This window comes from Bufo gargarizans, chromosome 6 (genome assembly GCF_014858855.1).
Source record: "Bufo gargarizans isolate SCDJY-AF-19 chromosome 6, ASM1485885v1, whole genome shotgun sequence".
NCBI classification, from domain to species: domain Eukaryota; kingdom Metazoa; phylum Chordata; class Amphibia; order Anura; family Bufonidae; genus Bufo; species Bufo gargarizans.
The window spans coordinates 357,940,234-357,966,345 of NC_058085.1; the positions used below are offsets into that span (position 1 = coordinate 357,940,234).

At 43.2% G+C, this 26,112-nt stretch overlaps 1 protein-coding gene across 2 annotated transcripts; it reads left to right on the forward strand.

The window, feature by feature from the left end:
- Nucleotides 1–354: 354 nt before the first annotated feature.
- On the forward strand, nucleotides 355–20,328 carry CCNJ (cyclin J). Of its 2 annotated transcripts, none has more exons than XM_044297896.1 (6): nucleotides 355–534; nucleotides 1,582–1,691; nucleotides 7,247–7,457; nucleotides 15,652–15,951; nucleotides 16,044–16,203; nucleotides 17,499–20,328. In XM_044297896.1, the coding sequence occupies exons 2-6, from the start codon at nucleotides 1,623–1,625 to the stop codon at nucleotides 17,905–17,907; spliced, it is 1,149 nt and encodes a 382-aa protein (XP_044153831.1). In that variant the 5' UTR covers nucleotides 355–534; nucleotides 1,582–1,622; the 3' UTR covers nucleotides 17,908–20,328. The 2 variants fall into 2 exon arrangements, with proteins under 2 accessions (XP_044153831.1, XP_044153830.1); XM_044297895.1 differs by lacking the exon at nucleotides 355–534 and adding an exon at nucleotides 609–745.
- Nucleotides 20,329–26,112: the final 5,784 nt, after the last annotated feature.

Sequence of the window (26,112 nt, forward strand, 5' to 3'; positions counted from 1 at the left end):
GAGGCCTCAGCCACGCCCACTGTGCTGCACATCTCGAGCCGGGGGCGTTACCGAACCCAAACAAGCCCCGCCCACTACAACGTATTACCCGTCTGGGAGAGTCAACTAAGCCCTGCTAAACCCCGCCTACCATCATCCAGCCCCGCCCGTCACCCAACCCTCCCCATCTCCGACGTAGCAGTCAATGGGCGTACGGAGAGCTAGGAGACTCAAAATTCTGCCGAGGTGCGGCTGCGCGATTCACAGCTTCCAAATCCCAGAATAAGAGCGGATCCGTGATTGGAGGAAAGGAGAAGGTGCGTGTGTAAGCTCACCTGCTATTGGTGGAGCTCCCCCCAGCGGCATGTGTCCGAGCTAGGGCTTTGTATACACTCCATAGCACTCGGCCCTTTAACAATGGATGGGGAGATCCGGGCCGATTGTTAATGGACGGGGCCGGGCAGCAGCGGGGAGCTGAAGTGGGAGCCTCGGTAACGGGGGACGAGAGATGCGCTTGGAGCGTGATACGAGTCCAGGAGCCGATCACTGACTGAGGTCGGTCCGTAGGGGGGAGATGTTTGGGGACTTTATGGGGAACTTCCAGCGGGAGTCTGATGGGGGTGATGAGGCTTTGTTGGCTGCAGTGTCCTCAGCTAGGAATGTCCATAGACATGCATGATGGGTGATCTCCTGCTGGGGGCAGAAATCTTCCAGGATTGCCATGAAATTCAACAAAATCAGTTTTTCTATTTTGATTCTTTTAAATGTATGAATTTTTTTTTTTATACCGTAAAATGTCTTGCTGCATAAGGGGTTAAACTGTTAATATCATAAACTATCACGGGGGTCACTTACTTAGGACTAATATTTCATAGAATCTGTGTTTTCTGTATGTTTTTAATTCATTTATTTTATCTTTTTTATTTGCTCATAGTTTTGTTTTTGTTTTTTTGTTTTTTTTTCACCACTGTCCGATTTTCTTCCTACCGTTCCTAGATCTGGCATAAAAAAAAAAATACTCAAATCATTTACACTTCCAATGTAGTTGTGTTAGTTCAGCATTAAATGTTTATTTTTGTAATTTGCTTTTATTTTATTGTAGTTTTATCATAATTGGTTATATTAGTTTTATCATAGTCTAGCATTTGCAGTAACTCTTACACTTGTGTATCCCACAGTGATGTCTTTAATATATTTTACACTTACAGTTTAACTTCCGTGGTGGTGGTGGGGGGGGTTCGATTTTTGTTTATTTTTTTACACCTTTTACGTCCATAAGCTGGTTCGGGTTATTTTACGTTTTAATACGGCGCTGACGAAGAAGGCCATGGCGGCAAGGTATCATTAATTTATTTTATTTTTTTAGTTAATTAGATCTGCAGGTGTTAGCAGCCTGGCTCTTGGAATAAGTTGGACGCTAAACCCCTGTTGGTGGGATTTTAATTAAGTGCAAATTAGGCCAGGAAGGTTGTTTTTTTTCCCCTGCTTTTTTGCAGTTCTCACTTTAGGAGGCTCTTTGTATGTAAAGTTGAGTTGAGAAAGCGCTTGGATTCAGCTCTGGGAAGATGGTGTAAAGTTGTTTTGTGTGTGCTTCTCTTGCAGACCAGGTTGTTCTGCCTTTTGATCTCTTGACTTCCCATGCAATGGAGCTTGAAGGGTCGTGGTGGAGGGGTCAGCTCGCTGCAGACATCCATCAGGCTCTCCGCTATAAAGTAAGTGAATATCCTGTGATTTTCTACTCTTGTCTGTTTTTATATTTTTTGCTATTTTTCCTTTTTATCGTTGATGTGCAGGAAAAAAATAAATGTTTTGTGTGTGTGTGTGTGTGTGTGTGTGTATATATATATAATTTTCTACACAAAGTACGGTTGTATGGTAAAAAAAAATCTTTTTCTTTTTCTAAACTTTTGAGTAAATTGTACAAAAGGTGACCTTACAAATAGTTTATAGTTGGTTAATGGTTGAAAAAGCATCTGGTGAATGATCGCCATACCATTTTAGTCCATATTGTTGTTCAATCTGCCCGGGTGAAAGATCTGTCTGGGATTGTTCGTTCTATAAGGCCTGTTTCACATGGTCAGTATTTGGAAGCCAAAGCCTTCAGAGAAAAGGTAGAGTAGAAATATATATTTGTGCCTCTTCTGTGTTTTGGCTTACAAATACTGGTCCAAAAATACTGACCGTGTGAAAATGGGCAAAGAAGGGATGAAACCCGGTTGACTTCTTATTCAGGGAATAATGGCCTGTCATCAGTCGGCTAAAACAATCGTTCATTGTTAAACTTCAACTGGCGAGCGCTTGTTTGGGCAGAAATCGTCCATTTTGATCGATTAATGTGTTTGGCCACTTAAAGGCAACAACTTTGGAGCCTCTTTGGATTCTCAACTATTCAGTTAATGATTTCCCAGTTCATTAAAAATTTGATTATTTAAAGAAGAAGAAAAAAAACTAAATAAATTTGTGTGTGTGTGTATATATATATATATATATATATATATATATATATATATATATATATATATATATATATATATATATATATATAATCTTTATTATGTTATTTTTATCTATACCTTTTTCCCTCTCTACCAGTTCTCCAGAAGGCTGTAGTCAGAGGCTCATGTCTTCTGTAAATAATGTTGCTGAAGATCCTCAGTGTTTTATTGTCCTGTGTCGGAGTCCAGTCCAGCTGGTTACTTCCCAGTGCCTCAGTTCACACTCCGGTGTTAAGTAGCAGGGAGCCTTTAGTTTCCTTTAGGGCATATGTGTTGGGGAATAGTTGGCGAGGCTGCTCTGGGGCGCTGCCACAAGTAGATTGTCACGGTTTAAATCTCTTTTGTCATTCAGCAGCATGCTGGGGGTTGTCCCTCAAAACGGCAAACTGGCCAGCAATTGCAAAGGCTTCTTTTGTTGCTACAAGTGTCCTGCTCCAAGGTGGTGGAAGCGTTTATACCCCTCATCTTTTGTTCTTCTATTCAGGGTTTTTGAATATGGGGATCCTTGTCCCGGTTCTTTTCATCTACAGTAATTTACTTATCATCTACATTGTAACTTTTTTATTTATTTATTTATTTTTGGGCCTCTGCCATTAATTTCTTCTGCTGCTTCGGTCAAGTGGATTAGGTTGCTATGGTTACCCACATTTAATTAATTTGATGAATTGCTCTTCGGGGCGGCTCAGCCACGTCTAAAATCTGCACAAGTCAATTAGTCTTTAGGCATTTAAAAACTCTAAAACAATAGGGTGCTATGTGAGAAGTTTTGCCTACGACCCTCAGTGCCGGCTTGATTTTTGCCTGTGTAGACCGTTCCTGAAAGGAATTTCGCTAAGCTAATTATAAATGCGTTATCCTGAATCTGCTCAGGGTATGAACCCGGCCAAACAATGGAGAGATGGTTTGTCTGGACAGGCCTGTGAAGGCGGCAGCCAATGTGTTTGGTCTGCTCATTAATAAGGTTTATCTTCTGGTGTCAGCGAGACATCTGCCCTCGTCTGACCACTTGTATGTCAAGTCTTCCGAGAACAGCCTATTGTTAAAATCAAACTTTTATGTTAAATATTTTTTTTAAATAATTTTTGGTAGTCAATAAAAAAAAATAAAAAATTCTGCAGTTTTCACACCGGCCATTAAACCTAATTACATGCTGACACATTTGTCCAGATTGCTTTTTAGCAGTCATCTCATTATCATCACAGACAGGATTGCAATGGCAGATAACAGCGCCCAAGTTTTCTCATTTTATACAGTAACACCTCTGTATAGATAGCTCAGAATCAACCGTTCACAATAGTTGTCAGCTTATCTACTCCCCCCTCCTGCACAATGGCCTGTACAGGCAAGATGGCTACTCCCATAATCATGGACAGAAAATAAAGCAGTAAAATAAATCTACATGCAGAAAAAAAAAATTCAGGCAGAAGGACTATGTATCACTTTCTGGTTGTAATTAGTAAATAATGAGAACATATACGTGATACATTCTCTTTAGGGCTCATGCACACTAATGTATTTTCTTTCGGTTTCCGTTCCATTATTATATATATATTTTTTTTTGTGTGGACCCATTCAAGTGAACAGAGCTTAGCCCCGCCCAGGCCATTGATACTAGTCATGACGTCACTGGGCCTGCGGTAAACAGTGAGAAGGCCGCGGCGCTACTGCCTGCACTGCTGCCTTCTCAGCTGATCGGCAGGGGTCCCGGGTGTCGTACCCCCGCCGATTAGATGCTGATAGATCATCAGTTTAAAAAACTGCAGAACCACTTTGAGTGCCCTACATGGCTATATGACTATTAGGGTTTGCTGGAACCAGGTGACAGAGCCTCTTTAAAGTTATTCTCCGGGCTTTTAAAAAATAAATAAAATAATCAGTCCGTTGTAGAAAGAGTTTGGTCAGTACTTCATTTTGAATGTTTTAGAAATGTTTAGAAGATAGAAAACAGCCGAAACCGGTCCCTAAAATGACAAACATCGACTTGCTTCAATCAGCTCTCACCAGTATCATTGTACATGGGTTAGACTTTGGCCAGTACTTAGCCCTCCGTTGGGCCACTGATTCCGCCGCGGGCTCTTCTGTTCCTCTTCCAGACATGTTCCCGAGTCTTCTTCCTGTTCAGCTGCATATCTTGCTGCAGAACAGGAAGACTGTTCAGTCTGGAAACCTGACGGACTCTATTCAAATCTATAGGGTCCAGCTTTGTTGGGATCACTTCAGAAATGAATCTGCTGTCAGCCGTCATGCTCCGGTATGGAAGGATGCCATGTTGCTTGCATGAACAGAGCCAACAAGGGCACCGGCAAATATAGGCTTTTCATCCCTTCTCTGTAATTGTGGCCACGTATGAAAACTTGGTGGCAGTGAGTATGTCTGCCGTCACCGGGTTATTACCTTTTACCTGGAGCTGAGATTGGTGACTAAGTACAGGAGCGAGGTGTGCTCATTATATTCAGGGGTGATAGGTTGCGTCCACATCTCCATTTAGGAGCAGCCTGCCAGATCCCGCAGGATCCAACGTTGCCAGATCCCCATTGACTGTAATGAGGTCCAGCCGATTCCGCCATAAATGCCAGGTTTTTGCTGCAACATTTATTTGTCTGGCCGACAGCCGGTATTTGCATCGGACCTCCTAAATGGAGATGTGAGCGAGGTGGGTCTTGTTGCACCACTGAGCAACATCGACTTTATACAAGGCCTGCTGCAAAGTGAATGGAGGATCAGTGATCGCTATTACACTTGTTTGTTCCCAATTCAGTTTGCATGTTGACCACAGCACATTCCCTGTTTACACAGGACGATGCGCTGCCGACAAAACAAGGATTTTTGGTGCAGCATGAAAGATGCCATCACCAGAACAAACACGTTTGCTTTTTTTGTTGGGTGATTGGCGGCTGCGTTTACACAGGCCAGAAATCGGGTACGAGAATTGGTATGAAATACGAATATTCATTTATATAGCCTGAAACCACGATTGTAAAATGGCACTAAAAAATAGAAAACCTGTATCAAAGCAACAGTGGTAACCGTCGGCGGTTTTTACTTTATAATTCTAGAAAGGTTTGGTACCATCATGAGTAACGTCTGTTTTCTGCGTTTTTCACGTAACGCAGGCACCATAGAAGTGAATAGGGCCGCGTGAAAATCGCAAGCATCTGCAAGCAAGAGCGGATGCGGTGCGATTTTCACGCACGGTTGCTAGGAGACTATCGGGATGGAGACCCGATCATTATTATTTTCCCTTATAACATGGTTATAAGGGAAAATAATAGCATTCTGAATACAGAATGCATAGTAAAATAGTGATGGAGGGGTTAAAAATAAAAAAAAATTAACTCACCGAGTCCACTTGATCGCGTAGTTGTGGATCTCTGTCTTCTTCTGTAATGTTGAGCTGCCGGCTAAGGACCTGTGGTGACGTGATATCACATGGTCCCTCACCATCACTATGGTGATTAACCATGTGATTGGACCATGTGATGAGCACAGTGACGTCGCCACTAGTTTTTTTGCCAGGTCCTGAACATAGAACAGAGACCGGCAGCGTTGGAGCCGGTAATTTTTTATTTATTTTTTAACCCCTCCATCCCTAATTTACTTTGCATTCTGTATTAAGAATGCTATTATTTTCCTTTATAAACATGTTATAAGGGAAAATAATAAAATCTACACAACACCTAACCCAAACCTAAACTTCAGTGATGAAAATCTCATCCACGGGTCGCAAAAAAAAAAATGCATAAACCCACCGTGGCACAGAATTTAAATCCACAGTTTGTCAATCTATGCTGGAGATTTTCATTAGAGATTTCACCCTTTGCAATGCGCCAATCTGCAGCAAAATCATCTACAAATCCGCAGTGCGTCCGCTGCGGAAATTCCATCCTATATGGCTGTGCGCTAAGACCCTGAGTTTCCAAGCCTGGCATGATGGGCCCTGTGCTGTCAGAGGAGACATTTTAATTTATGAGAAGGCGCAGACCTCGTCATAAATGAAATGCCTCCTCCGGCAGTCCGCGCGCCAGACTGAAACCTGTGCCAGCTTGGAACTGCCGTAGATATCGGTCTTTTTTTATGCCAGTGTCTGTCTGGGATAAGTGATGATAAATGTGTCAGCCCACACTCCACCCGTTCAGGGTTGCCAACTATCCCGAAATTTCGGTACATTCAGTAATTGGCAACTTTTTTCCTGAAAAAAAAAAATAGATGTGTCCGTTATTTTCAATTTTTATGCTTGTGGTACCTGACTAGACAGTTTTGGTGGTAATTTATCATTATTTTACAGCTCACTGTAAATGCTGGTAATACGTTCTTATCAATATATAAAGCTATAGATGCATATGACTTACAATTTTTATAATTCATTACGGTTTTCCAATATGTCCTGTGAGAAATGTTGGTTCTACGTGATTTTGGGATAAATTGTCCAGAAAAAATAAATAAAACTTCTTGTTGGAAACCCTGCACCTGCGTCATGCCCCCTTTTGGAAATTGGCGAGGAGGAGTTAAAAATGGAATTTAAAAAGTTGCAAAATGGGGTCCCCCCTCTGAGGGTTTAGTCGCACGTCAAAATCGCAACAAAACCCTGAACAAAACATTCATGTGTGAATAAAGCCCAAGAGTCTAGGAGCAAGATTAAAGATAGAACTTAAATCGTGTCTTGTGCAGAGTGCTCGCTGTGTAAACGCTGTATTCCTCCCCTCCTCCTGTGTGACTATCCTGCGCATTTGTCGGCAGACTTAAATTACCACTTTGCTTCTCTGTTTACTTAGGAACTGAAGCTTCCGACCTACAAAGGCCAGTCTCCCCAGCTGAACCTAAGACGCTACTTTGCAGACCTGATAGCTATTGTCAGTAATCGATTTAAGCTGTGTCCTACTGCCCGTCATCTCGCTGTCTACCTGCTGGACCTCTTCATGGACCGCTACGACATCTCTATCCAACAGTTACACATCGTGGCGCTTTCCTGTTTGCTTCTAGCAAGTAAGAACATCTGTGCTTAATACATTGGGTATTAGATAGATTTGCCATAAATGGTTTACATATATTTTCTGAATTTTCATTGGGCTTGTTTTTTTTTCTTCTGAGATTTTTTTTATTAGACTGTAAGGCAATGATATTAAGCAATACAAAGATACGACTCTGATATCGTTTACCTATCTTAAAGGGGTTGTCTCACTTCAGCAAATGGTATTTATCAGGTAGAGAAAGTTAATACAAGGCACTTACTAATGTACTGTGATTGTCCATATTGCCTCCTTTCCTGGCTGGATTAATTTTTCCATTACACTATACTAGCGTTGTCATGATACCAAAATGTTAATTTGATTTCAACACCATAAATTTTTTTGCGATATTCGATACCACGTGAAAAACATTACACCAAAAAAAGCCACGTGCATTCCGCATTTTTATTAATTTATTTATTTATTTAAACTTTTTATTTAATAACTATTAGCCCCCTTGTCCTGTTCATCGTAATAGAGATCTATTAGGGTGCTGCACTGTGCCCTGTCGTTGAGGCCAGGTGTCAGCTGTGTGATCCGGCCGGCACCCGCCGCCTACATTTGTATTTATGGGTTAATTATATGCATTGGTGGTGCAGTGTTAACAGACCCTCCGGTCCTCCTCAGTATTATTTTCTCATTGGTGGCCAGCGGCAGCTACATCGCAGTGGAGAGGGAGGGATTCTCTTCTTATCCACTGTGCCAGCTCAAGAGAACATGGTGCCCGCCGAGGCAGAGATACTAGGCTTGCGCAGTAGTGCCTAGTATCAGAAAATAGCAAATCCCGGTATCTGATCGATTTGGGTACAAAAGTATTGATTATCGAAAGTTCGATACCCGGTGCAACCCTATATTATACACTGATTGTATCCAGGGGCTACGACCACCCTGCAGTCCAGAAGTGGTGGTCTTGCTTGCACGCGATAGGAAACGGCACCAGCCTCCCTGGTGGTCGGGACGGTGGGAGCGCACATGAACACGCATGCTCATCAGCTTTGGTCCCGTCCACCTCTGCACTGCAGCGGTGGTCGTACCACCTGGATACGAGAAGTGTATAATGTGGTGGAAAAATGAATCCAGCCAGCAAAGGAAGCAATATGGACAACCACAATACATTAGGAAGTGCCTTGTATTAACTTTCTCTACATAAGTGGCGTTTACTGAAGGGAGACAAATCCTTTAACCCCTTAAGGACATAGGACGTACCGGTACGCCCTATTTCCCGAGTCCTTAAGGACCAAGGACGTACCGGTACGTCCTGACTTTAAAATCGGCATTCCGGCGCCGCAGGGGTTAATTTGAACAGGATGCCGGCTGAAATCATTCAGCCGGCATCCTGTTAAAACGCCAGGGGGGGTCATGTGACCCCCCCGTGTCGGCGATCGCAGCAAACCGCAGGTCAATTCAGACCTGCGGTTTGCTGCGCTTTTTGCAGTTTCTGATCCCCGCGGTCCCTGACCGCGGGGATCAGAAACTTTAGAGTGTCTAAAATCAATATAGTACACCCCCCCTGCACCCCTGCATGATTTGATGGCAGCGGGTGGTGCAGGGGGGGTGTCGCAGGCGGTGGGGGCGTTGCGGGAGGCGGGCGGTGCGGCAGGCGGGATCGCGATCCCCCGCCCGCCTCCCATTGAATAATCGTTGGTGTACAGTGGGTATACCAGGGTGCCAGCACATTGCTGGCACCCTGGTATAAACGGCTGACATCGTTGATGCGATGTCAGCCGTTTAACCCTTTCCATACAGCGGTCCGTACGGACCGCTGTATGGAAAAGGTTAACAGTAAAAGGGAGCTCCCTCCCTCTCCGATCGGGGGGCTGCTGTGCCTTTGCAGCCCCCCGATGGGAGAGGGAGAGAGCCCCCAGACAGCCCCCCCAGAGCCCCGTCCTTACCCTTCCCCGTCTGCGCAGTTCTGACCATAACTGAGCAGACGGGGAAGGTTCCCATGACAACAGGACGCCTGCTCAGGCGTCCTGCTGTCCATGGTGCTGAACAGATCTGTGCTGAAAGCATAGATCTGTTCAGTGTAAGTAAAATACAGTTACAGATACCTATATAGGTTCTGTACTGTATTTTACAGACATCAGACCCACTGGATCTTCAAGAACCAAGTGGGTCTGGGTAAAAAAAAAAAAAAATAAGTGAAAAAAGTTAAGATAAAAAAAAAAAACATTTATCACTGAATAAAAATTAAAAAAAATAAAATAAACTACACATATTAGGTATCGCCGCGTCCGTAACGACCTGATCTATAAAACGGTCATGTTACTTTCCCCGCACAGTGAACGCCATAAAAATAAAAAAATAAAAACTATGAGAAAATTGAAATTTTGCCCACCTTACTTCCCAAAAAAGGTAATAAAAGTGATCAAAAAAGTCGCATGTACGCCAAAATAGTACCAATCAAACCGTCATCTCATCCCGCAAAAAATTTGACCCTACTCAAGATAATCGCCCAAAAACTGAAAAAACTATGGCTCTTAGACTATGGAAACACTAAAACATCATTTTTTTTGTTTCAAAAATAAAATCATTGTGTAAAACCTACATAAATAAAAATAAAGTATACATATTAGGTATTGCCGCGTCCGTATCGACCGGCTCTATATAAATATCATATGACCTAACCCCTCAGGTGACCACCATAAAAAATAAAAATAATAAATTGTGCAAAAAAAGCAATTTTTTGCCATCTTACGTCACAAAAAGTGTAATAGCAAGCGATCAAAAAGTCATATGCACCCCAAAATAGTGCCAATCAAACTGTCATCTCATCCCGCAAAAAATTAGACCCTACTCAAGATAATCGCCCAAAAACTGAAAAAACTATGGCTCTCAGACTATGGAGACACTAAACAATTTTTTGGTTTTAAAAATGAAGTTATTGTATAAAACTTACATAAATAAAAAAAATTGTATACATATTAGGTATCGCTGCGTCCGTGACAACCTGCTCTATAAAATTACCACGTGATCTAACCTGTCAGATGAATGTTGTAAATAACAAAAAAAAAAACGTGCCAAAAAAGCTATTTCTTGTTACCTTGCCGCACAAAAAGTGTAATATAGAGCAACCAAAAATCATATCTACCCTGAACTAGTACCAACAATACTGCCACCCTATTCCGTACTTTCTAAAATGGGGTCACTTTTTTGGAGTTTCTACTCTAGGGGTGCATCAGGGGGGCTTCAAATAGGACATGGTGTCAAAAAAACCAGTCCAGCAAAATCTGCCTTCCAAAAACCGTATGGCATTCCTTTCCTTCTGCTCCCTGCCGTGTGCCCGTACAGCGGTCTACAACCACATATGAGGTGTTTCTGTAAACTACAGAATCAGGGCCATAAATAATGAGTTTTGTTTGGCTGTTAACCCTTGCTTTGTAACTGGAAAAAAAATATTAAAATGGAAAATCTGCCAAAAAAGTGAAATTTTGAAATTGTATCTCTATTTTCCATTAAATCTTGTGCAACACCTAAAGGGTTAACAAAGTTTGTAAAATCAGTTTGAATACCTTGAGGGGTGTAGTTTCTTAGATGGGGTCACTTTTATGGAGTTTCTACTCTAGGGGTGCATCAGGGGGCTTCAAATGGGACATGGTGTCAAAAAACCAGTCCAGCAAAATCTGCCTTCCAAAAACCGTATGGCATTCCTTTCCTTCTGCGCCCTGCCGTGTGCCCGTACAGCGGTCTACAGCCACATATGAGGTGTTTCTGTAAACTACAGAATCAGGGCCATAAATAATGAGTTTTGTTTGGCTGTTAACCCTTGCTTTGTAACTGGAAAAAAAATATTAAAATGGAAAATCTGCCAAAAAAGTGAAATTTTGAAATTGTATCTCTATTTTCCATTAAATCTTGTGCAACACCTAAAGGGTTAACAAAGTTTGTAAAATCAGTTTGAATACCTTGAGGGGTGTAGTTTCTTAGATGGGGTAACTTTTATGGAGTTTCTACTCTAGGGGTGCATCAGGGGGCTTCAAATGGGACATGGTGTCAAAAAACCAGTCCAGCAAAATCTGCCTTCCAAAAACCGTATGGCATTCCTTTCCTTCTGCGCCCTGCCGTGTGCCCGTACAGCGGTCTACAGCCACATATGAGGTGTTTCTGTAAACTACAGAATCAGGGCCATAAATAATGAGTTTTGTTTGGCTGTTAACCCTTGCTTTGTAACTGGAAAAAAAATATTAAAATGGAAAATCTGCCAAAAAAGTGAAATTTTGAAATTGTATCTCTATTTTCCATTAAATCTTGTGCAACACCTAAAGGGTTAACAAAGTTTGTAAAATCAGTTTTGAATACCTTGAGGGGTGTAGTTTCTTAGATGGGGTCACTTTTATGGAGTTTCTACTCTAGGGGTGCATCAGGGGGCTTCAAATGGGACATGGTGTCAAAAAAACTGTCCAGCAAAATCTGGCCTTCCAAAAACCATACAGCGTACCTTTCACTCTACGCCCCGCTGTGTGGCCGTACAGTAGTTTACGGCCACATATGGGGTGTTTCTGTAAACGGCAGAGTCAGGGCAATAAAGATACAGTCTTGTTTGGCTGTTAACCCTTGCTTTGTTAGTGGAAAAAATGGGTTAAAATTGAAAATTAGGCAAAAAAATGAAATTCTCAAATTTCATCCCCATTTGCCAATAACTCTTGTGCAACACCTAAAGGGTTAACGAAGTTTGTAAAATCAGTTTTGAATACCTTGAGGGGTGTAGTTTCTTAGATGGGGTCACTTTTATGGAGTTTCTACTCTAGGGGTGCATCAGGGGGCTTCAAATGGGACATGGTGTCAAAAAAACTGTCCAGCAAAATCTGGCTTCCAAAAACCATCCGGCGCACCTTTCACTCTACGCCCCGCTGTGTGGCCGTACAGTAGTTTACGGCCACATATGGGGTGTTTCTGTAAACGGCAGAGTCAGGGCAATAAAGATACAGTCTTTTTTGGCTGTTAACCCTTGCTTTGTTAGTGGAAAAAATGGGTTAAAATTGAAAATTAGGCAAAAAAATGAAATTCTCAAATTTCATCCCCATTTGCCAATAACTCTTGTGCAACACCTAAAGGGTTAACAGAGTTTGTAAAATCAGTTTTGAATACCTTGAGGGGTGTAGTTTATAGAATGGGGTCATTTTTGGGCGGTTTCTATTATGTAAGCCTTGCAAAGTGACTTCAGAGCTGTAGTGGTCCCTAAAAATTGGGTTTTTGTAAATTTCTGAAAAATTTCAAGATTTGCTTCTAAACTTCTAAGCCTTGTAACATCCCCAAAAAATAAAATATCATTCCCAAAATAATTCAAACATGAAGTAGACATATGGGGAATGTTAAGTCATCACAATTTTTGAGGGTATTACTATGTATTACAGAAGTAGAGAAACTGAAACTTTGAAATTTGCTAATTTTTCCAAATTTTTGGTAAATTAGGTATTTTATTATGCAAAAAAATTAATTTTTTTGACTTTATTTTACGAGTGTCATGAAGTACAATATGTGACGAAAAAACAATCTCAGAATGGCCTGTATAAGTAAAAGCGTTTTAAAGTTATCAGCACTTAAAGTGACACTGGTCAGATTTGCAAAAAATGGCCTGGTCCTTAAGGTGAAAATGAGCCTGGTCCTTAAGGGGTTAAGAAGATTGCATAACCTAATGTAAAAGGATGATAGAAAAAGTTAAATCTAACAGGACCAAAAAAAAAAAAAAGATCTATTCTTGGGTAAAATAGTCCACGCAGAGTCCGTTTGCAAAGGGATAGATGGCATATCCAGGCGTTGAGTGGTTCTTGCATGTTTTGTCGATTCTGGAAGCAATTTCTCCAATGTTGGGGATATTTTCCTTGGTGGGCATTTAGTGGCTAGGAAGATATGAGCTACAATGACTGCCCTTCAAGGGAATGGAGTTGTCACTGGGCTTGTTTGACTTTGAGGAGAATGTTGTAGTCACGTACAGAATCCAAACTTTGTTTAAAAGGTGCAGTCACACATCGCAGATTGCATGTTTAAAATCCACTCCATTTACAGAAAGTAGCAGAGAAGTGGAAGAGATTTCTAAAAAAAAATAAAAAATTATGGAAATCTGCCACCAATCTGATCTTTTGCAATGCAGAGGGTGAAATCTGCGGTGGATCCACAGCAATATCCACAAGGTAGATTTTGTAAGCAAGAACAAAATTGGAAAGCATAAGGATCTGGACGATTTTGACAAGGGCCAAATTGTGAGGACTACACTACTGGGTCAGAGTATGACCGGTCTTGGTGGATGGGGGGGGGGTTAATCCCGGTATGCAATGGTTTAGTACCTATCCATGTTGATATAAGGAAGGAGAACCAGTGAAAGGACCATGGGATTCTGGATGCCAAAGACTTGCTGACGCACGTGGGTAGCAGCTGGTCCAGTCCTTTAGAAGACTTGCTATAGTACAAATTCTTGAAAAGTTTAATGTTGGGTACCTTCAAAAGTCTTATGGAGTCCATGTCTTGATGGGTCATAGCTAGGGTGGCCACTGGCTTCACCCTAGAAAGCCGGACCGGCCCAAACCACACCCACAACGCCCCCAAATCACTCCCACAATGACCTAAACCATGCCCCCAAACTACATAAAGTCACGCCCACCTGCCAGTGAAGCCACGCCCCCACCATCCGCTGGAAAAACACGGGGGAGGAGAGAGAAGAACTTTGGGAATGGAAGGTGGGCCGGGGGCAGCCGGACGCTTCTCTCCCCCTCAGTCATCCACAGGGAGCCATGTCTGCGGCTCTAGTGACTGACTTGGGGTGAGAGAAGCCTCGGTCAGTTCCTGCAGCTTACGCTCAGACAGCACAATGCTGCTGTCTGAGACGTGAGCTACTGGAAAGGAGGACATCCCTGTGTCCGTCCAGGCACTGTGCCGGACGGAGGACAGGGAGCCTGAAAACCGGAATGTCCGGCCTAAAACCGGACATCTGGCCACCCCAGTCATAGCACAAGGGGGGCCTATACAATATTTGGTGTTATGCCTGACTGGTGTATGTTGGAACTGCATAATTATGAAATCCTTTTAGCCGTCGGAGTGTTCCAGTAATAAGCAGATTCCTCCATGATTGTCCTGAAGGCAACATGTGTGACCCATCAGTCATGAGTCATAGATGTTCCACTTCTCACAACTGTTGACTTCCGTAGAGAGAGAAAGATGCAAGATTCTCTTTTCTCCCCCCTTTTTTTTTGTAGTTTTGATAAGGCTCCCTCTTCCTTGTACTTTCTCCACCATCTTCTATGTTGTGAATGCCCGATGTATTGCAAATTATGGTAAATGCCTGACACCAGGACTTTTTCCAGTATAACAGTGGGGTTACTGTCTGCAATGAATGGAGTAGTCTCTAGTAGAGGAGGATTTGTGTAATGCCTGTAAATGCTCTGCATGTCCCTGCCATAGAAAGTGAAGGCATTGTCCTACCCGCTGATCTGTATAAATAATGGAGTACAGCACTCGGCTGAGGGATCCAGCGTCATGGCTTCTCATCATTATTTTGCCTCACTTTGTCAAACGGCAATTAACTACATCGTAGATTTCCATGATGCAGTTAGTTCTTGTCATCAGACCTATGGTTGGCAGGGACTTGTGGCCCTAATAACGGCTTAAAAATACATCTGTATTTTTTGTGTGTGTGAAACCAGTCTTAGACCCCATTCACATGACCGTATATTTCTGTTCATATCCGTTCCACTGGACCGTTACGGATCCGTTCATGTCGGTGAGGCATGAAAAGATGTGGACAGCACATTGTGTGCTGTCCGCATCCGTACTTCTGTTCTGTGGTCCCGCAAAAAAATAGAACATGTCCTATTGTCCGTAATTGCGGACAAGAAGAGACATTTCTACACAGGAGAAAGACGATCCGATCCACAAAATGCGGAATGCACACAGCCGGTATCTGTGTTTTGTGGACCTCTAAAACGGATGCGGTTGGGTGAATGAGCCCTTACACTCAGTTTCTAAAGGCACCAGAGGCGAGTGAGTCGATTCTAGACTAATTGAATTTGACCTGAATTTTTTAGAAAATTCAGAATCCTAACTATTGGTCATTCGATTCAGGTGAATTTCTCAAAATGGCATAAGATGTTTTTTCAGATCTTTTGGAGCTCGAGTAGCTACCCTGCAGAACTTCCATAGATAATTTGATGCATGGTCCATTTGTTGTATTCAATCAGGTAAATTTGAAGACAAGGAAGACCGAGTGCCAAAGCTTGACCAGCTGAATAGTCTTGGATGTATGACCAACATGAACCTGGTGCTAACCAAACAGAACCTGCTCCATATGGAGCTTCTGCTGCTGGAAACCTTTGAGTGGAACTTGTGCCTCCCAACTCCTGCCCATTTTATAGATTACTACTTGTCTATTGCTGTCCACGACACTGACCTCCATGATGGCTGGCCCATGATCTGCCTAGAAAAGACCAAAATCTACATGGCCAAATATGCAGACTATTTCTTGGAAGTATCGCTGCAAGGTGAGTCCTTTTTCTCTTTGTCTGCTGAGCCAAGCATGAGTTGAGCTCTTAGAAATGAGTCTAAACCTTGGTATTCTTGGTTTTCTTCACAGATCACGTGTTTTTAAATTACATTCCATCGCTCGTGGCCGCTGCGTGTGTTGCAGCCTCACGCATTATCCTGCGGCTCACACCCTCCTGGCCTATGAGGCTCCACCGTCTTACGGTGTACTCCTGGGACATCCTTGTGCCTTGCATTGAGAGATTACTGATGTAAGTATTTTGTTCAGGGGGTGAATCCCTAGAATGGAGTACGAGAACGTTAGCCCATTCACAGACGATTGGCTGCAGTAAATTGCAGCCTGTACTATGGTGGTGTCACTGCAATATGTCTGAGAATTCGGGAAAGTGTTATTTGAAGCAGATGCATTATTATTTTTTCTTGATAACACGTCCTATTTATGTACAAATATATCTCAATGTTGGTCTAAATGTACCACTTCCGTTTTTATCACCTATGTGTCTCTGACTTTTTGGGGCCAGGATGTTGCCTGGTTTCTAAATGACTTTGTTTCTAAATGAATCGTTGTGAAGAGAGATGGGTCATAGGAGGAAAAGACCAGTTCCTACTCGTAGACACTACAAATGTATCACCGCACCTCATTTTTTTATATGTAAAGAGACTATTTTTGCCACCCTGTGAGGCAAATGATTATAAAGTGACGGCTGTATATGGGATGAAGTGAACAGAGATGTATCTATGACTGCATGTATATATACATTATGGTCCTATATGGTTCCTACGGCTTTGTGATTCCTAGATGTGTAGGACAAAGTCCTATCTCCACTAAAGCCCAGCATTAGTTGGTGGATTTTAAGGGGGCACTGAAAATTTGCATACCAACTAAATTTTCATCTATTTGGGGGGAAAGGGGTGTTTTTATAATCATACGGAAATCCCTCCAGATAAACTCTGGTTTACCGACATTGCCATGTAATATGGCAGATCACACACAACTTGTGACTCTCTCTAAATATACATATACTCATATTTTTATTTTTTTATTTTTTCCTTTACAACTGGATTTCATTTTTAGATGCAATATTCTGTGATTTTTTTTTTTTTTTTTTTATATATTTTTTTTCTTTTCTTTTTAAACATATCTTTATAGCAGCCATGGCTCCAAATCCTCTGCATAGACATAGTTAAATGAGAACATTCTCGCTGCTTGCAGTCACCACCAGGGGGAGCGTGAGAGCTTTTTGCATACTGCCTTATTGGGGTGTTCAGTATATCAGTTCAGTATATAAATTGTATATTGTAAACAGTAAAGCTCCCTCTAGTGGCGACTAGGCAGACAAATGCATCATTTAGTTTGGTGCAGAGGACTTGAAGCTCTGTATCAGGGAAAAAAATATGATTTAACAGCTACAAAGAAATTAATGGGAGATTAAACAAAACGGGATTCGAGGGTATATATTCATTTTAAAGCTACAGTACCATACTCGGGTGTAAGTGGCACATATATTTCTACACTTTCCTAATTTGCACGTTCTGTTCCATTTAGTGCACATGACAACGACGTGAAAGAAGCCAACAAGCACAAATCCCAGCTGAGCCATGCAGCGACTCCATGTTTATTTCCGCAGTCCCCGGCGCCGCCACAAGCCCACATCCAGCAGCACGTGCCCCACTTTCTGCATTCCCAGCACCAACTGCAGTTTCATCACCAGCCGCCACCTCAGCTGCCCAGCTGTCAGCAGATTGTGACAGCCCATACGTCAGCATTCCCTCTTCAGACCTGCTCCTCTGGCCTGACCTCCGGCATCCAGCCCCGGGCGCACATACAGACTGCCGCCAGCGTCTCTATAGCCGCTGTGCCAATAGAAGTGAAACCCTGCATAGGGGTGTCTTATAACAGAAACTTTCCAGTGAACGGACACTACTCCTGTATCACTCAGTGTTTTGAGAGGTGATGAAGGCCTTGCATTACCTCTGTGCCCTATTGGGGCAATAAATACTGTGAAATCTACAATCCTTTTGTTTTGGGGTGCTACCCCCTCCCTCATTGATGTAATACCACAGGAAGCGTCTGTTACGCGAGCAAAGAGAGTCTGAGATTAATGGGGGACTTGTTGGCCAAACTACTCAATGGTGCTAATGAACTAATTGACTGCCTAGGACACCCAGTCTTCAGGGAATGAGATATGTTGTTTTTTCTCCAGACGACATTCCTGATATGTTATGAAGGAGAAGTACAGTATTACTATGTTGCCTATCCATGAAGATACAGCAAACTTGCCTTTACCCATTCCCGGCATCGTACCTGCTGCGAGCCGGTGGCTGTTTGTCGTACCACTGGTTCCTCTACTGGTAGACGAAGAAACTTTGCTCAAATAATTAAATTATACCTCATTTTTTTTTAAGGCAATCTTTCACACTAACTCAGGGATATAATATATATCTATAACCTCCTCCTTGTCATGCTGCTGGTAATTATTTTTAACATAGGGTTAGACCGCTATACGGTTTTGCTTCTGTCCAGCAAAAATTTAATTTTGAAGCTGCTGTTCAGCCCCCATCTTTGGCGCCTTTGTGGAAGCAGTGTAGTGTAACTTGTGTCCAGGTATGTACTGTGTGATGTTAAAAGAACAAATGTGAACGTTGGTAGTACACCCTCCTTAATTTTAGATGAGGATTTGACACAGTAGGTAGGATTAGATATAGTTTATGGTGTGACATCTTTCCAAACCAAATGATGATGACCAAAACTGGTGTCCATTACAGGAACAGAAAGTTTAATGGGACTTTTGCTCCAAAAATAATTTTTAGGGTATGTCATGTCAAGTAAGTGTGTCCTTAACAAGTCTATCTAATATATATATATGAGGGACTATCTGCCAAAATATGATGTTGGCAGGGGGAAAGAAGGTCCATGCAAGTTGACTTTCCAATCCCAGTCCTATTGTCTTGGCAGGAGGTTAGCCACCGCTAGAGGTGTCCGAAGGGGCTTTCTCCTCTTGCCATTGAAAATACACGCGTGCTTGACCGAACCGAGCATGAATGTGAATGGGGGTCAGGAGGAATAGCTGTTGGACAGCTATGGGAGTTCCATCAGTAGGGGTTTTTCTTTGTTCCTGTTGATCCCCAACAGGTGACCATATATGAACAGCCATCTCCTCGCTGCAATCGATTGTGATCCCAGTTTCCAGATCCCTATTCCATGTGGTTCTAATGACCTGTCTAATCTTGCATTCAATCGAAAAGGCCCTTTAATGTCAATTCTAGACATAAGACAAAACCACCATTAAGCCGGGGAAATTTAGGCAAAAATCCAAGTTACAAAGAAGGTTTCGAAGATTACCGCCTCAAGCAATTTTGCAATTTATCGAAACTTTATGTTGTCAGTTTGTCCAAATATTGTAGAACGATGTGATATCTCTATTTTATGACTTATTTTCTTAGTGTATGTAGGAATATTCCATTCAGGTTATTTAATCTTAGTTTAGTAGCGTTTACACGGTTTGTTTGAAGATCTTGGGTCTCGTGTATAGAAAGTAGTGGAGAGGAAAATCCGAGGCCTTGTTCATAGAAGCCAAACAGGTTCCAACCTTCATTTTTTTTTTTCAATGCTGGTTGATCTGGTTGTTTTAGGTCCCTTTTTTTTTTTTTTTTTTTTTTTTTTTTTTTCTTTAATACCTGTTTCTATGCATGAGGCCCATAATTGTGGTCAGTCAAAGTGCCCAAATACTAAGGAATCCTCATTTTATGCATATGGCATTCTGGCGTGAGGACTTCATAAGTGTCTTTATTTAACTACCTCATTATTACAGAGCTGTGTCCTAACTTGAATAACCGCTAACTTGTGAGCCCGACTTTTTTAGGAAATATAGTTTTTGTGTATGTTGTGTCTTTCCCCCCTCCACCCCCATCAACCACTATAGAACATACTAGCTAATTACTAACACTGGAGCCATTCTTTCGGTAAGAAAGGGAACAATTTAGAGAAAATTAGATTTAATATCCAAATATGACATCTGTACACAGTCCATTTTGACTTTTTATTTTATTTTTATTGTAGAAGGAAGCAAGTTTTGACTTACAAAAAAAATCACTAAAATTATTTTTTCTTTGTTTTCTATTATTATTTATTATGTAGCATAATAGGTTTGTTGTGCAAAGACATAATCATTACAAAAAACAGCCAAAGCTATGTTCACGAACCGCTGTTCATTGGAAAGGGACTTGACCAGATGTTACATGTTTGAATGCAGAAGCCAAATTGTTGTGGGGGTTATTTTCTGTGGGGATGTGTCGAAATTGTTGGAGTGTTCAACAAACAACAAAGAATTCTGGGTGAGTGCTATGCACTTTGGATTTTTTAATAAACCTTTTCTTTGCCTAAATGTTGTTGGGTTTCATGTTTACGGTCTTGGCTAATGTGTTCCAGTACGTAACGACCTATAGAACAGAGTGGTCGGCTGATGGTCTCCCCTCCCCCCTCCTTTTCCTTGATGCTGATATCAGCCATTCCAATTCAGTCACATCAGTCTTCTGCTATCAGCCACCTCTCAAAAATTGCCCTTGTATATTTTTTGTTTTGTTGGTTTTGTTCTTTTGTTTTTCATAGTTTTCTTTGGTGGCCCACCTGATTGTTTTGTCGCCTTCTTCCCTTGAAATGATCTGTGTCTAGCCTGCCAATGGAGGTGTGGCTTATTGGTAAGGGGTGTGGCTTACTGGGGTGATGGAGTGGTCAGAGGCACATTTTGCAGCAAGCTTGTACCACAATTGTGATGTGCAATTCTGTTGCAAACTAAGCCATACATAGCAAATAAAGTTTAGGTTGGTGGGGGTCTGGGCACTGAGTCCCCCAAGATCCCTAGAACGAGGGGAGAGAGGCATTCACATAGTGTTATTTCTCCGTTATGCGTACGCTTCTGCCCCCTTATTTTAGAGATTGGTGGGGGTCTCAGTGCTCCGACCCCCACCGATTTAAACTTTTGATTGTCGCCGACACATATCAAAAGTTTTTTTTTTTCTGAAAAGTTGGTGACCTTTTAAGAAAATGGTCTTCTGAAATCACTACAGTATAACCAACTTTTAGCTAATTGACTTATTAAGCCTCATGCACAAAGCACAGAATTCTGCCATGATCAAAATTAAACACTAAAAGGGCCAAGCATGCATGCTGCTGCTCCACTCCTTCTCTGGGAGACCGCCGGAGATAGCGGAGCGCTGGACTTGGCCACCTATGGTTGTCCCATAAAGGATTTTGTTGGGGATTTCACTTGATGCATATGCAATGCTCCATGTGAACGTACCTTAATATAGTGTTTCCCAACCAGTGTGCCTCCAGCTGTTGCAAAACTACAACTCCCAGCATGCCCGAACAGCATTTGGCTGTGCGGGCATGCTGGGAGTTGTAGCTTTGTAACCGCTGAAGGCACACTGGTTGGGAAACACTGCTCTAATAGATCCACAGAGGAGAAGATTAGCCACTAGGAGAATATTCTAGTGTACAATGTCATATATAGAATGTATGTTATAGATAACAGAAGTTTCGGTGATAAGATTAAGACTAACGTGTGCGCCCAGTGGCCGTGCTGCGGCCTGCAAAATGCAGCCCGCAATGCACGAACACCGACCGTGGGTCAGCGGATTGGAAGTATGGTACGAAACCCCACGGAAGCACTCCGTAGTGTTTCCGTAGGGTTCCGTGCTTTCATAGGGTTCCATTCTGCTTCTCCGGATTTGCGGACCCATTGAAGTGAATGGTTCCGCATCTGTGATGCGGAATGCACACTGAACAGTGCCCGTGTATTGCGGATCCGCAATACGGCCACGGGACACCTACAGTCGTGTGCAGGAGGCCTAAGGCTATATCAGCTCAGCTTCTTAAAGCGGACGCACATGACCAAATTGATTGATCATGTGGAGGAGGAATCAAGTGATTGCGACAGAAGACCTCAATATCGCAAATGGAGAATTTTCAGTGTATTGACTTGTGATGACACAATGTGGGTACAAGCCCAATGTCCTACCTATTGAGGCTCCTGTGAATGATTTTAAAGAGGTTGTCCGGACTTTTTAATATTAATGACCTATCCTCAAATCATCAATATCTGATCGGGGGCGGTCTGACACCCGGCAACCCTGGCAATCAGCTGTGCAGAGAGACGACGCGCGCAGTGTGCACCTGCCATCTCCCTTCTCTCTTCCTGTCCGCTGCTGTATGTCTATAGGACAGCAGCAGCGGGTGAGAAGAGAGACGGCATGTGCACACTGCGGTCGCTGTCTCTAGGTACAGCTTATTGCCGGGGGTGCCAGGTGTCGGACCCATGTCAATCTGATATTGACTAACTATACCAGTGATGGCTAACCTCCAGCTCTCCAGCTGTGGTGAAACTACGACTCCCAGCATGCTCCATTCATTTCTATGGAGTTCTGAGAACAGCCAAGCAAGTGTCGTAGGGAGTTCTAGATTTACCACAGCTGGAGTGCCGGAGGTTAGCAATCGCAGACCTATCCTGAGGACAGATCATCAATAAAAAAACGACAACCCCTTTAAGGCTCCTATACATGTACAGACAATTGGGGCAGTTATCAGGAAGGAGCATTCCTTGGAACAGCCTTTCCCTATAATTGCCCTTTGTAAAGTTGCCATCGATAAATGAGTAAACACTGTGAGTCGCTGATTCAAGCCCAAAATCATCTTTTCTGGGCAGAAACAATGATTCTGTATGGGGACAAGTGATCGCTAGTACAGTGGAGGAGATTGTCAATGTAGCTTTGTTATGGACTATTGATACAAAATGGATACTTGCTTGTTGAGCTAAGATGGTGGCCAGGCATTCAGCCAACACCTATAAACTAGAATCTTACTTTGTGTTTTTATCATGTGTTTCTTTGTGGTTTCTGTTCAGCTCAAGCAAGCAGCTACAAAGAAAGAAGTAACGGTTTCACCCAGGGGGGAGGGAGAAGGAATTTCCTCTGGCCGTCAAGGTTACAGAAAAGTAGAGAGTTCATAGCCAATAGAAAATATATACTTTATCTTTCACCCCCCTCCCACTCCCTCCTCTCATGAAACCCATGTTGTTTTCAGAAATAAACCAGAGATACTGATTAACTCCATGTAGTGAGTTGTCTGTCTGATCTCTCCGTGCACGTATCTTAATTAATTTGGAGCAGTACATCAAATCAATCTGGCAGCTTTGTCAGAACCAGAACAATTTTGGCGCCCAATCGTGGGGCTCGAGGATTGGACCCTCTGTTCCCGTACCCCCAGAGACCAGACGAGGAGAGGCGCACTAACGGACACCGGGGATCGCAACCCGTGATATGAGGTAGGAAAATTGAGTCATCTTGCCTATAAAGTGTCCCCTGGTGTAGCCTCTTGGTGTTCGTCTGAGGGAGGGGTGCGGAAGCAGTCTGGGACGTCCTCGAGGGCATGAAAGTAAGAACCCCATATGTTTTCTTAAAGTCTTGATGTACTGTGTTGTGCCTATAAGTTGTGAAGACCCTGTTGACAAGTATCATTGACTGAGACACGGAGTTCTCCTGTGTTCCTGTATCGGAGTTCAGCCCGGTGTCTGACTCAAATCTCCATAAAGGGGACGATCACAGATGGGTGGAGAGCGGTTCGCGGTAGCCCAGAGTGTGCTGACCGGAACTCAAAGGTCTTCACGTCCAGTGATTACTCTATGCAGAGGTCTTTAGGCGGCTTCAGTAGGTACGAGAGATAATGGGAAATGAGGAAAGTGTCCCGAAGGGTTACTGTTCACCTGAACAGTACGTGGCGGACAGGAGAGGCAAACGTTTCATAAAAGGATTAAGTAAGTTGGAGAAGAGTTAAAGGTGTCTGTAAAGGAGGCATCCTCATAAAAGGATTAAGTAAGTTGGAGAAGAGTTAAAGGTGTCTGTAAAGGAGGCATCCTATGTAGTGCTACCTGGCAAGTGTTGTTAAACGAGAAGAGAGGGAAGTTAGAAGATGATTAATTGACAGACATGGTCCGTGTGTGGTTGGACTGTAGTAAAGAATTTGAACAGACCGGGGGGGAACTAAATTTTGATGAGAAAAGACAGAGATATTTCTGTAAGCCTGGTGTTGCATTGATACATGAATTGCCACCACCCTATAATGGCGCCGGGAAGAAAGCAGGTGGGTGGACCTGCAAAACATGTGGTCAACAGAATCCCTCCTCCCGTGATACGTGCCTTCCCTGTGGGGTTCCCCACCCACAAAACCACACCTTGGTAACTACTCCCCGGCACGTCCCATCACTTCCCGTGTTAGCTACAGCGCCATCTTGTACCCCAGGCAACGCCCATGAACGGACCTTTAATATCATTCGGTCCGGACCCCCCCCCGTCACTCCTATGTCACCCCTAGTGTCCCGGTGATCTCTATGCTGTACCCGATGATAAACCCGGACGGTACATTCATGCTACCCCACTCACCTGCCACCCTTACTCCTATAATGGTAGGGGGGCAACCTGATGAAGCAGAACAGGGGGATGCAGACGGTGCTGCAGAATCCACAATGGGCATACAAAATGCACCGGGTAATATGCAGACTCCTTCGCGGGGTACCCCGACAGACTACGGGGATCCGCCAACTTTACCCCTGGCACCACAGTGGACTGTACCCATGACCGTGCGCCCATCACGACGTTCACAAGATCAAATACTGCAGGGTCAGATTACAGAGTTACAAAAGAACTTACAGAAAATTGAGCAGGGAAACCTTGAGACACTGAAAGAAGCCCTAGCACTTAACCGGCCACAGGGACCACCAAAATATGTGTCTTTCACCCCACAACAGTTATTCACCATAGTGAATTTACTGCCTGACCCTGAGACCCATCCCATGCCCTTTTTCAGGAAGCTGTCCCAAGTGCATCAAACCTATGGGTGCACATGGTCGGACCTGCAAAGTATAGTGGAAAACAAGACAGGTGAATACTCCACACTGATAATGGATCAAATCCACATCCCTGAACTTAAAGGTGCTAACTTTGACCCCCGGGATCATGAGTCTGGAGAATTCTTTATAGAACAACTACAGAAATGGACAAAAGCTAAATTTGCAGATCATTCCAAGCAGATCATTTCACCACACTGCAGGACAGCTGCGGGGGATCAGTTGACCCCCACCTTTTTTCTTTTCACAGAAATGTTAGTTTCTGCTGTGTTAGTTTAAGCTCCTCTTTCTGATAAGAAACTGTCTCGCTTCTTGGTCTTTGTGGTTTTTACTCAAATTATGTGACACCCACGGCTGCCGGATGTCTGACAATAAAATTCTGCACTGATTTATATGAGCAAGGGGATTCGCTGCAAACCATTTTGCACCTCATCCCCAATACTCTCTGGGCCAGAGGACCCCAGGATATTGGATACCTCAGTGTCCCACCAGTCACTGTGACCCTGAAGGACCCCAAAGTCCTACCATACAAAGAGACTGGACCCAGTAGCCAGAGAAGCCCCTTCCTGTGTCAGAGCTATCCATGCTGCCAGCTCTCTTCTAAACGTCACATCTGACGTTGTGCTGGGTCATCCCCTCACTATTCTGGCTCCCCATGACATTTCTGCCATCCTCCAGCAGACTCAACCTAAACACCTCACTGCACAGCGCCACCTCCGGCTTCCGTGTAGTTTGCTTCTGCCAGATAATGTCGCCATTCAGAGGTGCCACATCCTCAATCCTGCTGCACTCCTTCCTCTTCCAAGGGGGGAGTATACTGGAGAATCTGAAGATTTTATTGATCTACAGGCACACTCGAGCTGACACCTCTGAAGCCAGAGGAAAAGCCCTAGCTGACCAAGCGGCCAAGGAAGCAGCAGTGAAAGAGGAAAGAGTCCAGTCAGACCAGATTATGATAACACAGGAAGACCTGGAACAAGAAGAAATCACATGGGACCTCCTGAAACAAATACAGAAACAGGCCACGCCACAAGAAAAATTGGATTGGCTAAAAGAGTCAGCCCAAGAAGAGAAAGAATCTGGACTGTGGACCCAAGGAAGGAGAGCATCTCTGCCCAAAGCTCTCTATCCTCTGATAGCTTCAATAGCTCATGGGCCCACCCACCAATCTAAGACCATCATGAAAGAACTAATAGACAATGGCCCCAGGGATAACCCCTGTCCTGGTGAGGCATACTCAGTCTTGCCTCATCTGTGCGC

What these genes read in the sequence shown, in the direction of transcription:
- CCNJ (XM_044297895.1), top strand. Translation starts at nt 655, where the DNA reads ATGATGGGTGATCTCCTGCTGGGGGCAGAAATCTTCCAGGATTGCCAT. An exon ending in TTCCTGTTTGCTTCTAGCAA is followed by an intron (nt 7,458 to 15,651) that starts GTAAGAACATCT and finishes GTATTCAATCAG; the next exon opens with GTAAATTTGAAGACAAGGAA. An exon ending in CTTGGAAGTATCGCTGCAAG is followed by an intron (nt 15,952 to 16,043) that starts GTGAGTCCTTTT and finishes TTTTCTTCACAG; the next exon opens with ATCACGTGTTTTTAAATTAC.